Source organism: Crocuta crocuta, unplaced genomic scaffold, assembly GCF_008692635.1.
Source record: "Crocuta crocuta isolate KB4526 unplaced genomic scaffold, BGI_CrCroc_1.0 scaffold275, whole genome shotgun sequence".
Taxonomy (NCBI): Eukaryota; Metazoa; Chordata; class Mammalia; order Carnivora; family Hyaenidae; genus Crocuta; species Crocuta crocuta.
Window position 1 is genome coordinate 1093618 of NW_027530497.1, and position 13753 is coordinate 1107370.

Genomic DNA, 13753 nt, shown 5'->3' on the forward strand with positions numbered 1-13753 from the left:
GGGCGGGGGGTGGGGGGCGCTGGGAGGAGGGGCGTGGCATTCTCAGTGCCCCCAGCCTGAGAAGAACCCAGGTGAGCAGGAAGCAGGACAGTGGGAGGACCACAGTGGGAGGGGGACGGGTGGAGGGTTGGCCGGCTGTGGGCTAACCTGGGAAGGGGGCTAAAGCCAGACCAGGCCTTTGAGGATTTCTGCCAAGACTCCCTCACACCTCTCACAGCTTAAGCCTCACCCTTCCATACTGCAGCCACCTGCCGCCTTGGCTACTGGCCAGCTTGACTCGAGGGTGTGCTATACGTGTAAAATGTTAAAAACACATCGAGCATTTAGTATGGAAAGGGAATGTAAAATATTCCAGTAATAATTTTTATATTGATTATAAGTTAAAACGATGATACTGTGGATAAACTGGGTTAAAAATATATTATGTAAGTTAATTCCACTTGTTTCTTTTTATTTTTTTAAACGTGGTATTCAAAATTTTTAAATTCTATCCCGTGGCATATATTTCTATTGAACATGCTGACTCAACTCACAGAACTACGGCTTCTCAGGGTGGGTGGGGAGAGGGGGTCATGGAGGCCAGCAGCAGCCTCATGACACAGATGGGAAAACTGAGCCCAAGGAGCAGATGGACTGGTGGAAAGGCTAGGCCTGGGGTCCAGTGTCCTTATGCCCCGTAACTCTGGGTGTGGGTTTGAGCCATAGGCCTCTGTTCAGAATGTGAGGTCATCTGCCCCTCCACTGGCCCTAGAAATGCCTTCCCTGGTCATGTCCAGGCAGTGAGGACTTTTTTTCCTGGGGTGCACACTTGGTGGGAATTTCTGAGACCACTGTCAGGTCTGGGGACTCAGGTCAATCTAGGCACAGCCTCAGGTAGGCCTGACGTGGCTGAAGGGCAGCACTGCCTTGTCTCCAGAAGAAGCAGCAATGCTTCTACGTATCCCGTCTGCAACAGGAATCAGTTACCTACCTCCTGGGGTGGATGGCAGCACGAAGTGAATGACTACATGAAACACTTACATGAGCTTGGTCCTGGCTAAGTCTGTTCCCGCTAGCTGTCTTGCTATTGCTCATGGCTGGCACCCCCTCCTGCAGAGTGGGGCTCGCTGAGAGCGGGGGCAGCTCTAGTGCCTGGCATTCACCCAGCACACAGTAGGTACTCTGTACTCATCGACGGCATTGAGCCACATTCTTACCCACACTCAGCCAAGTTCCCTTCCCGAAGGTCAGCTCGGGGGACCCAATGGTCATGCAGAAGTAGACGCCACTGTCTGCAGGCTTCACACTTGTGAGATTGAGAATGGACCGGGTTGCGTCCGGAAACACAGTTAGCTTCTTTTGCTCCACTTCCGGGTTATACACAGTCCCTTTTATGGGATTCCAGAAGGCCAGGTACTCATAGTGACTGTCTGGGCTTGGAGGCTGGCGCTGTCTCAGCCAGTAGATGCGTGTGCTGGTGGGGGAGGTTTTGGCTTCACAGGTCATTATCACCATTTCATTGGTCTGAACCGTTTTGGACCTGGGAGTCTGCTGGAGTCCCAAGCTGCCACGGAGAGCTACGGGAAGCAGAAGGAGCAGACACCATCAGCATGTTTTCCCAGCCACTGTTGTGGTCCTCGGAGTCACACTGAGTGAAGCATTGAAGGAGGGTCGTGGAAGAACCTGCCCAGTTGCAGGGTCCAGGGGCTGTATTAAATGCAGCTGGTGGCTCCTGGACTCAGGACTCACACACCCCAGCTCCCAGAAGACCATCTACAAGGCAGGTGTTTCCTATGTCCAGCTTTACAAAGGGGATGGGGAGAGAGCTGCCATTTATTGATTGTGTGCCTATAAGTCTGGCTCTTCACATAAATTATCTTAATCCAAACTCAAACTTATTTAGGGATGTTTATCGCCATTACATGGATGAGGAAACTGAAGCATAAAGTTACTTGTTCCAAGTCCCATCAATAGCTTGTATTGAATCAATACCTGTGATTCAAATTCAAAGATTCAAAGCCTAAAGCCAAAGCCTTTCACCTTGCCTTGCCACCACTCTATGTGCAGACCTTCAACAGGCTCCAAGCAGGTACAGGGGACTCAGGTAGCCCAGGGGAACCCAGAATCAGAGGCAGAGAACAGCGCTGGGCTGGCCAACCACCCTTTCTGGACAGTGATGGAAACGAGCAAGGGGAATTCACTGGCTGCAATTATAGCCTATCACTTCTCAGTCCAGCAAGTGATAGGTTGCTGGATCCCCATTCCTGAGTAGAAGGACAGACACCCCAGAAGCAGCACTTGGATTTCATTTTAGTCTCAAGATGGGAAGCACCGACAAGTAGGGATTGCTCATGGAGAACCAGACCAGAACTCAGAGACCTGGCTTTGAACCCAGCTTCTGCGTCGTTCCAGCTGTGGGTCTACAGGAAGTCAAAGAACCTGTCTCTGTCCTTTAAAAGGAGGGCACCTGGGGCCATTGTCCTATTTGCCTGTGAGGGTTAGAATGTTCAAGAAATCATACCGTAAACTCTAAACCATTGAACACGGTAAATCATTGTCTACATGTCTCATCCATCAGAGGTTAATACTGGCAGCAGATGAACTCTTAGGAAAGATTTGAACAGGTCCTTCACAGCCAAGTCCAACAAACTGAATCTGATCTGGTAAGGCTTCCATTTTAGCTGTGGGGCAGAGAGAGACCCCACAGACCTAGGCAGAGACCCAGGAACAGTGAGGTACAGAAGGACACAGACTTGTGTGTGGGAGGCCAGAGGGAGTGTGTCTATGTATGTGCCCGAGGGGAGCTGGCCTACTGAGGTAATGGCCTAGAGTCACAATCCTGCTGAAGCTTGTGTCTCAGGCTTCATGGTTCTGTAGTGGGCCATGAACTTTAACTTTTTGACTCCACACATAGACCACTCTGAGCTTCTGCTTTGTATCAGGAATGAAATGGTAGGGGCGCCTTGTGGCTCAGTTGGTTAACCATCTGATTCCTGATTTTGGCTCAGGTCATGATCTCAGTTCGTGAGTTCGAGTCCTGCACTGGGCTTTGTGCTGACAGCGTGGAACCTGCTTGGGATTCTCTGTCTCTCCCTCTATCTTTGCCTCTTTATCTCTCTCTCTCTCAAAAAACAAAAACATTTAAAAAAAATAATAAAAAGGGGCGCCTAAGTGGCTCAGTCAGTTAAGCATCCGACTTCGGCTCAGGTCATGATCCCGCGGTTTGTGAGTTCGAGCGCTGAATCAGGCTCTGTGCTGACAGCTCAGAGCCTGGAGCCTGCTTCAGATTTTGTGTCTCCCCCTCTGTCTTCCCCTCCCATGCTCATGCTCTGTCTCTCTCATCTCTCAATAATAAATAAATGTTAAAAAAAAAACCTAAAAAAAAAAAAAAAAAGAATGAAATGGTACCTGGGGCCCAAATGCCTGCTGACCCTTCTCTTTTCTTCCCAAACACCATACTGCCTTTTTAGCAGAGTAGAGGTTCTTCAGTGTTTTGGGGTCACTGACACCTTGGGGGAGATAATAAGAATCGATGATGCTGATATTTACTGAAATCTGCCCAGCATGGTGCATGCTTTATCTCACTTAATCCTCACCAGATCCTGTTTCATACCCATTTTACTCATGAGGAAACAGAGGTTCAGGAAAGTGAAGGACGTGCTCAAGGTCACACAGCCTGTATGTGGTGGATCCAGATTCAAACCCAGGTCTGGGACCAAAGAGCCTGAACTTTGAGCTACTCCCTGAATCAAGGAAACCTGTGAGCCTCTCCTGGATCACTGTTGTGTCGTTATGTGTACATAGTGGGTCTACACGTACACAGACACCCGAAGCTCTTCCAAGAAAGCCCAGAAGTGACCCCTAAAGCAATAAAGGGGCCTAAAAGGACCCCTGGCTTTTTGTGTATGTCACCCCTCCTGTGTCCTGACATGCAGACTTCCTGGCTGCAATATGCCCTGATCTTTCTCTTATGTCCCTAGAGACTGAATGCTGAGCCCCATCGGTGTGCCAGACACAAAGCCAGGCCTCGCTACCCGTGCGGTCTCATCTGATTCACCTGACTTTCTCCCAGTGACCGCTTTCTCAGAGGGACCTGCTGTTTCTAAAATGATCAGCATTCACTACTAGTTTTGAACGGCCCTGACTAACGTCTGCTTGAGATGTGGCCGAGCTCATGGGTCAGAGCAGGGGGCTGGCAGGCCTTGCTTGTCACCATTAGCAGAGTGGCCAGCTTTGGGCATAAGAGAGCAATCGACCACAGGTCAGCAGGCCGTTTGGTGTGTGAAGAGGCTTCCAAAAAAACACATTTCCGGTTGGGTGTATGAGGGGGACAGTGGAGACTCCCTGCTACATTCTAGCTCCAGCAGGGCTCCTGATGGGAGCTGCACCCACAGCACACTCAACCCAGGGCCTGGGTGTTGGGGTGGGACGGGGAACCCTGAGGGAGTACTCTGCCACAGCTGTCCGAGGACTGGCAGACTGTCCTACAAATACTTCCCCAGAGGTACTAAAAATGTGTCTGCAGAACCCTGGGTGAAATGTAGGATACCAAAGCCAGAACTGAGCCTCTGGAACCTTCTTGGGGGCACGTCCCTATGGAAACCCTAGACAAGGGCATTTTTCCTTTCACTCCGTACCTCCTCCTCCTTTCTCTTCCTTCTTGACTCCTGCCTTCCCTTCCCCTCCAGGCTTTTGGGCAGAGGTAGCCTCAATCCTGGGGCTCCAGGGGTCCCTGGGGTAATGAGCTCCCAGGATGAATTTTCTCTCCACACTCAGGGACTGTGCTGCCAGCCTCGGCTTTTGCATTCTACAGGGACAGCCTTTTCTAAACTCTACCACTCAGGCTCTTCCTGGGTCCCCGGAAGACCGCCCGCTCCAGCCCCGCGCCCCACAAATCTCCCGGTCTTACCTGCCAGCTGCGTGGCCAGGAGGAGCCAGAGCCCCGGCTGCATCTGCATCGTGGCGAGCCCGGGACACCTGGTCCCGGCGGGGCTCTGCGGAGACAGTCCTGGCTGAGGTGGGTGGGGAGCGGGACTGGGCGGGGCAGTTTGGATAGGGGGGAAAAGGGGAGGGGACGGAAAGGCCCGGGGCCGGGCGGGATAGAGGAGGGAGTCCAGTGTGAGGTTGCCAAGGTCTCCGCCCTCAGCCTCCCGGCATTTCAAAGGTCTTGGGTGCGTTTCATAAGAGCTCACTGGGACCCCTTGCTTTCCAGTGAGAAGGTGACACCAGTGTCCTGCGCCAAGCAGTTGCAGGTGTGTGATCGACTCCTGCCCCTGGGAGATGGTCAGGACAGGGTCATGACTCCCTGTGACAGTTGAGGCAACTTGGAGAGGTCAGGATATTCAAGGGTCCCACGGAAGTGCAGGGTGGAGCTGGACCCTAATTCGGGCTTTTTTTTAAAACTTATTTTTGAGAAGCTCACTGGGGCCTAGAGTGACCAAAACCCAGGCCTTGCCCTCAAGGGCGCACACTTGTGAGGGAGGAAGGGCTGCTCCCACAGCCCACCCAGAGGCCAGAGGCCCTCTCAATATTTTCCTTGTTCCCATGAGCAGCGTGAGGCTGAGCATACACAGTACAGACAGCCCTGGGGAGACTCCTTGCTAGTGTGAGCTGTTTTCTTTTTTTTCTTTTTTCTTTTTTTCCTAATTGAAGTGAAATTCACGCAACACAGAATCAAACACTGTAAAGTGTACAATCCAGCGTTCTTTCAGCACATTCACATTGTCATGCAACTACCACCTCTATCTAGTTCCAAAATATTTTCATCTCCCAGAGAGAAATCCCTGTACCCATTATGTAGTCTTCTATTACCCCCTCCTCTGCCTGCCCCCCCCATCTTTACTTTGTCTCTATGAATGTACCTATTCTGGACATTTCATATAAACGGAATCATACAATATGCGGCCTTTTGTGTCTAGCTTCCTTCACTCAGTATAACATTTTTGAGGTTCATCCATGCCATGGCATGTATCAGTGCTTCAATCCTTTTTATAGATGAGTATTATGTTGTACATGTATGAGACAGTTTGTTTAGAGATTCATCTATTAATGGACATTTGGTTGTTTCTCCTTTTGGTTATTGTGAATAAAGCTGCTACAAACATTCTTGTACAAATATATATTTGAGTGCTAGTTTTCAATTCTTTTGGGTATATACCTAGAAGTATACTTGCTGGGTCGCTTGGTAATTCTATGTTTAACTTTTGGGGGAACTGGCCAACTGTTTTCCATAAGAGCTGCACCATTTTATATTCCCACTAATAATGTATGAGGGTTCTATTTCCCACATCCTGGGGCGCCTGGGTGTCTCAATCAGTTAAGTGTCTGACTGCGGCTCAGGTCATGATCTTGCAGGTGGTGAAGTTGAGCCCCATGTCAGGATCTGTGCTGATAGCTCAGAGCCTGGAACCTGGTTCCAATTCTGTGACTCCCTCTCTCTCTGCCCTTCCTCTGCTCACGCTGTCTCTGTATCTCAAAAAATAAATAAACGTTAAAAAAATTTTTTTTTATTTCCTACATTCTCACCAACACTTGTCACTTTTTAAAAATATATATCCATCCTAGTCACTGTGATGTGATATCTCATTGTGGTTTTGATTTGCATTTTCCTAATGATTAATGTTAGGCATCTTTTCATGTGCTTATTGGCCATTTGTGCTTCTTTGTTGTATATCCATTCAAATTCTTTACTGTTTTAAAAATTGGGTGTGTTTTTTTTTGTTACTGAGTTATAAAGGCTCTTTGTATATTTTTGGATACTAGACCCTTCTCCAATATATGATTTGCAAATATTTGTACTGTTGAAAATATTTGTACTGTTGGTTGTCTTTTCACTTTTAATATCCTTTGATGCACAGAACTTTTTAATTTTCAGGAAGTTCACTTTATGTGTTTTTCTTTTGTTGCTTATGCTTTTGGTATCATATCTCAGAATCCATTGCTAAAACCAAGGTCATAAATATTTGCCTTGATGTTTTCTCCTAATAGTTTTATGATTTTAGCTTTTATACCTCAGTTGTTGATCCATTTTGAGTTTGTTTTTTTATATGGTGTGAGGTGGGAATACAACTTCATTCTTTTGCATGTGGATATCAAGTTGTCTTGGCATCATTTATTCAAGAGACTCTTCCTTGCCCATTAAAGTCATTGTACTCTTGTTGAGGGCCAATTGACTATAAATGTATGGGCTTATTTCTAGATTCTCAGTTCTATTCCTCTGATCTATATGTCCATCTCAATGCCAGTAGCACACATCCCACTAGAGCAGTGGGATGGTAAATTTTATGCCAACTTGGCTAGGCCATTAATGCCCAGATATCTGATTATACTTTATTTCTGGGTGTGTCTGTGAGGTTGCTTCTGGATGAGATTTGTGTTTTTTGTTTTTTTCTGAGAGAGAGAGAGAGACACAGCATGAGCAGGGGAGGGTCAGAGAGAGAGGGAGACACAATCCGAAACAGGTTCCAGGCTCTGAGCTGGCTGTCAGCACAGAGCCTGACGCAGGGCTTGAACCCACAAACCGTGAGATCACAACCTGAGCCGAAATCGGACACTTAACCGACTGAGCCACCCAGGCAACCCTGCTTCTGGAAGAGATTTGAATTGGTGTACCAAGTAAAGTAGATGGCCCTTCCCAATATGGATGAACATCATCCAATTCACTGAGGGCCTGAATAAAATAAAAGGGCGGAAGAAAGTTAGATTTGTCTTCCCTCTGCTTGTCTGCCTGAGCTGCGACATCCGTCTTCTCTCACCCTCCACTCTCCTGGTTCCTCAGGCCTTTGAACTTGGACTGGAATCTACATCATTGGCCTCCAGGCTCTTAGGCCTTCAAACAATACCACCAGCTTTCCTGGGTCTCTAACTTGCAGATTTGCAGTTCATGGAACTTCTCAGCCTCCATAATTGCATAAGCCAATACCATATAATAAATCTCTCTGTATATCTCCTATTGACTCTCTGGAGAATCCTGACTACTACATGTAACTTTGTAGTAAGTTTTAAAATCGAGAAGTATTGGGGTGCCTTGGTAGCTCAGTTGGTTGGGCATCTGACTTAGGCTCAGGTCATGATCTCGGGGTCCATGGGTCTGTGCTGACAGCTAGCTCAGAGCCTGGAGCCTGCCTCAGATTCTGCATCTCCCTCTCTCTCTCTCTGCCCTTCCTCCACTCACACTCTGTCTCTCTCTCAAAAGTAAATAACATTAAAAAAATTTTTTTAAATCGGGAAGTATGAGTTGTCTAACTTTGTTATTCTTTTCAAATGTTGTTTTAACTATCTGAGGCCCATTATAATTTCCATATAAATTGGAAGATCATTTTTTCCATTTCTGCAAAAAAAGCTGTTGGAATTTTGATGGAATTGCATTTAATTTGTAGATTGCTTTGTGTAGTATTGCCATCTTAAAAACATTAACTTTTCAATCAGAAGACAAACCATCCCAGTAATTTAAACAGAGAAAATTAAATATAAAATATTTTAAACAAATAAATGTTTTAATTACCAAAAGTGAGAAGGAGAGTCTGAGGCAGGGATTGGCAAATTTTTTTTCTGTAAAGATCCAGGTAGTAAATATTTTTGGCTTTGCGAAATATTTATATATAATGATACAGCATGCAAATCTTCACAACCTTTGTCTTGATAAAATTAAAAATATAGGGGCGACTGGGTGGCTCAGTCGGTTAAGCTTCCGACTTCGGCTCAGGTCATCATCTCAGTTCGTGGGTTCGAGTTCTACGTTGGGCTCTGTGCTGACAGCTCAGAGCCTGGAGCCTGCTTCAGATTCTGTGTCTCCCTCTCTTTCTGCCCCTCCCCTGCTCGTGCGCTATCTCTCTCTCTCTCTCAAAAATAAACATTAAAAAATTAAAAAAATATATAATAGTAAGTGAACAAAAACTTTGGACTAAAATTCCTTAATGAGAAGAATGGGATCCATTTCGTGGAGATAACATTTTGCTTAGTTGGGCTTCAAATGAAAGAACCATTCTTAGATGGAGGGAAGCATGAAAACAGGCAGGGGGCTGAATTTGGCCCACAGGCTGCAGTTTGCCCACCCTTGACCCTTGAGGGAGATAGGCATGGAAGGAAGTGAGAAACTTGGAAGATGGACTCTTAACGTGACTGAGATTCAGACTCCGCAGAGAGAATGTGGAATGCGCAGGTGACGTAGCTCACCAGGGACAAAGAAATATGTCAGAAGTCATGGACTGCAACTAGATCAGACACTCAAAGGCAAGGACTTATTGCCAAAGGAAACTGGCAACCTTGGGAAAAAGAAAAGTTCCTCCTACTCCCAGTTTACAATGTCCCTCCAGCGCCCTCTATTGGCCAACACTAGCACCAGGCTCGCTGGCAAAGGAGATCAGTCTCCACCGTCCAGTTTCACAAAGAGGGGCAAAGAAGCTGTTTGGAGCTAAGAGGTAATAATTTGATAACTGACACAAATATTTTTCCCAATGTGTTTCTTGCCTTTAAAAAATATTTGTTTATTTAAAAGGCAATAGTCTTGGGGAATCTGGCTGGCTCTGCCAGTGGAGCATTCGGCACTTGATCATTAGGGTTGTAAGTTCGAGCTCCTCTTTGGGTGTAGAGATTACTTAAAAATAAAAAAAAATCTTGGGTCACCTGCGCGGCTCAGTCGGTTAAGTATCTGACTTTGGCTCAGGTCATAAACTCACTGTTTGTGAGTTTGGGCCCCACATCAGGCTCTGTGCTGAAGCTCAGAGCCTGGAGCCTGCTTCAGATTCTGTGTCTCCCTTTCTCTGCCCCTCCCCTGCTCATGCTCTGTCTCTCTTTCTCTCTGTCTCAAAATAAACATTTAAAAAAATAAAGTAAAAATAAAAATCTTAAAAAAAAATAAAAAGTAATAGTCTCAGATATTACAAAATTCAAAATAGAAAGAAAGAAATGAACACTTTGAAAAGTTAGTCTACCTGCCACCTCTGTCCCCCACTCAGTTGGCTTTTGCCCCCAGAGCCAACAGTTCAGCATATCTTTCTGGAGGTGTTCTATGCATATACACAATGTTTATCTTTTAATTTTTTTTTTAATTTGCAAAAAAAATCTTCTGTTGAACAGATTTTATTTTTAATTTTTAAATTTTTTTTAGTGTTTATTTATCTGTGTGTGAGAGAGAGGGAGAGTGAGGGAGCCATGGAGGGGCAGAGAGAAAGGGAGACACGGAATCTGAAGCAGGTTCCAGGCTGTGGGTGGTCAGCACAGATCCCAACACAGGGCTCAAACCCACAGACCTCAAGATCATGACCTGAACTGAAATAGGACGCTTAACCGACTGAGCCATCCAGGTGCCCCTGTTATACAGATTTTTACATGTTTCTGCAAGCACATTTATTATTTTTTCTTTTTTATGGACCCTGACTCATGTGTCTCATTCAGGAAAACCATTCACACTCCAAGACTAAAAATGATTTTCCTATGTTTTCTTCTAATAGTTCTAAACTTAATTCATTCTTATTTTAGAGAGAGACAGTGAGCAAGCAGAGGAGAGGGGCAGAGGGAGAGGGAGAGAACATCTCAAGCAGGGTCCTGACACCATGGCCCGGTCCCATGACCCTGGGGTCATGACCTGAGCTGAAATCAAGAATCAGATGCCTGAGCCACCCAGGCGCTCCCCTAATAGTTTTATATTTTAGTTTTTACACTTACGTCGTTAAGCATTCTGGGTTTTATATTTGAACAGAGTCTTAGGTGGGGATCAAGTTTTATTTTCTTTGAGGTGGTGGCCACTGAATTACTTCAATACCATATAATCCAGCCTTTCCTACAGCTCCAAGTCATTTAACATTGGGTCCCCAAACCCACAACATCAGTAACAGCTGCCAAGGATAGCTTCATCCCACAAGTCCCTCTCCTGGATGCTTTCTTTGCCAGGTAGCCTCTTCTCTCTCTGGGACCTCTTTCCTTCCTTTGTGGTGTCCTGGGTGCACTTCTTCTTTCTGTGTTTGGGCCTCTCTGCTTGGACTGGCTGCACTTTGGCCTTTTTTCTGTTCTCTTTGTGGGACTCTGCGTCTTGGCCGTGTGTGGTCTTCCCCTCTACCTGCTTCTCCTTGCTGCATCCTCCTCTGCCCTCCTCCTCCCTGGACCTTCTCCTCTGGCATTGATCTTGATCTCCAGCCTGATGGGCTCTAGTGTGGCCCTCCTCCCAGAGGCAGCTGGTATCTTCTCTGCGTTGTGCAGCACGGGGGTCGGGGCTCTCTCTTTGCACAGGTGGGCTCGGACGCCACAGGGTCTTGAAGAAATGGTCGTGTTTTTCCTGACACTGGTTTAGAGATTCCAGTCTTTGTCTGGAGTGATGAAGGTTGGACCACGGGGGTAATGGGTTGTCCACCGTTCTCTGCCTTTTGTGGGAACTGGAGGTGTGGGACCTCCTGAAGGGGAGTCTCCGCTCCCCCAGGAGAGGTCTGGGTGCAGGTGCAGTATGGCCCCTTTCTCTGTACACATAGTCTTCTGTCACCTTTCGAAAGCAAACCTCTGGCTGTAATCCTCTGGCTTTCTGCTTTCTAACATAATCCTCAAGTTCATGTTGAAAAGAGTCATAGATCCTAGAATTTTCCATGATGTTGACTATGGACAAATCTCTCTAGGAAAGATGGAGGAAAAACTTTCTGTTAAATGCATCATTCTGCCACAAATGTGTTCTTTGTGCTTGAAAAGATCAGGCTCTCAAATTTCTAGTGGAGATTATGTTATGTTCATATACTACAAATACCATGTAGCCATTGATATTCAAAGTGTAGATTTTTGACATAGGCCGAGAATCCTAATGTGTAACAGACTCAGGAAATGAGTCTTAAAACACTGTAAAGTTGAGGATTAGAAATACATACTTAATGTGTAAAATTTATCAGTGGTTATCCTTAGGTTTGAGGATTATGGATAATTTTAGTCTTTCTTACTTAATTGTATGTAGGTTGTGATTTTTTTTTGTCATAAATACTATTACCTGTGTAATGAAAAAAAGAAAATTTAGTTATTTATAAGAAAGCCAAAACATATGAAGCAACTAATTTAAGCTAAAATTATTCATAAATTCTACAAAACCAGAACTGGCTTGATCCTGTGCTTATGCCCCAAGAAATAATAAGGGTCATCAAATGTTCTCTCTCTCACACACTTTGTGTTTCTATGTATGTACGTGTGTGTGTGTGTGTGTGTGTGTGTTTTAACCTCATAGTTGGCATGAAAGAACAAAGAAAGATGCTGTTAATTGTGGTAAAATCTGGACCTATCATTATTCCTTTCTTACAAACGAGGAAACCAAGTTACAGAGAGTTTAAATAACTTAAGGTCACGTGGCTAGAAAGTGGAAGAGCCAAGATTTGAACCCAGGTGGAGAGGATTCAGAGCCTGCTCACTTGACCACTCCAATATTGGTTCCAACCTTGCAGGCGTTCTGAGGTTTAAAGAGTGATTACAAATGAAGGGCTTGGTACTGTGTTGGGTACAGAGCGACTGGTCAGTGGCTGTTAGAGATGACACTCTCTGTGAGGGGCTGGAATGTCACGGCAGCATCTAACAGGCTATGGGTGGTTGTTTGGGAAACTTGTATCCATTCTACCTTATTGTTTTTGTCTTTCCATTTAATCAAAATAAATACCTGTTTGTGCTAAAAGTAAACATCCAAAACCAAAAAACGAAAAACCAAATTACAGTGACAATTATGCCCTGTAAAATCACATTTCCCTGGCGTTCCTTTCCAGAGATAACTACTAGGTATATTACCGTCCCTCAAGACTTGTATCTAAACTTTGAGCCAACAGGTGTGAGGTCAGATGGTGCATTCTGGTTTTCAACTCACCTTTTCTTCCCAAACAATGTATTTAGACCCATTTCCTATTTCAGTGCACAAAGGATTTGCCTCAATTTTACAGAGTCCGCTTGCTGTGACAGAACAGGTGTGGACTGTGATTTAAAAACAAAACCAAATTTCTGCAAATGTAGGTGCTCCTAGGTTTTAGCTGACCAACAAGGCAGCAATGTTTCACATACACACAGTGCTCTGGGCCCACGCGTGGCTGTGCCCACCCAGAGGCTGGGCTGTGGGACCAGGACCCTCACTCATCCTTGGGAAGGTCAGGCTGGTCTGGCCCTAAAATGTTATTGGTCAGGAAGGAAACTTCCTTCCTTAAATAGAACCTAAAGCAAGACTGAAGTTACCAGGAGAGGCATTCAATGTTTTGTGGAGGGTGTTTTTTGTTTTTGTTTTTGAGAGAGAGGGTTTGAGTGAGCAAGGGGAGAGAGAGAGAAAAAGAGAGAATCCCATGCTGACAGAGGAGCCCAATGCAGGGCTCATGCTCACCTGGTGCGGGGCTCTAACTCACAAACCCTGAGATCATGACCTTAGCCTAAGTCGGGAGCTTAACCCACTGAGCCACCAAGATGCCCCTTGTGGAAGGTTTTTAATCAATTCTGGATCTTGGCAAAATGAAATCATTTCAGAGAGGCCTCAGGTCACCTCCTCAAAATGGAAGAATGAGGAAGAGTGAAACCTTGGCTGGTGAAGGATTTGTTAGTACAGGCTGGCAGGTAAGACCCCCAGGTGCCTAGCTCAGCCTAAGAGAGGAAGGTGCCAGAGTGTGTTACAGGGTCCCCATCCCCTGGGGAGGACTTGCCCTACAGGCTGGGGCTGGGTTTCACTTCCGGTAGGAGTGCCTGCAGGCAGGTCACAAGTGAGGGTAGACGTGGATATGGGGACAGGTTGGTTGCTTACTCATGTGTTGACTTGCGTAACTGTCTTATTTGGCCATGTGTCTCC

General features: G+C 46.0%; 1 protein-coding gene across 3 annotated transcripts in view; it reads right to left on the bottom strand.

The window, feature by feature from the left end:
* Positions 1-4997, bottom strand: part of CD8B (CD8 subunit beta) — a 16181-nt gene extending 11184 nt beyond the window's left edge. For 2 of the 3 annotated variants that reach the window (XM_077766657.1, XM_077766655.1), the window contains exons 1-2: positions 4889-4997; positions 1197-1556 (exon numbers count right to left, since the gene is read on the bottom strand). In XM_077766657.1, coding sequence (XP_077622783.1) covers positions 1197-1556; positions 4889-4937 — 409 coding nt within the window. In that variant the 5' untranslated portion in view covers positions 4938-4997. Of the gene's footprint in view, positions 1-1196; positions 1557-3387; positions 3480-4888 lie in introns of those variants that run through there. The other variant, XM_077766656.1, reaches the window with a different exon arrangement.
* Between the last annotated feature and the right edge of the window lie 8756 nt (positions 4998-13753).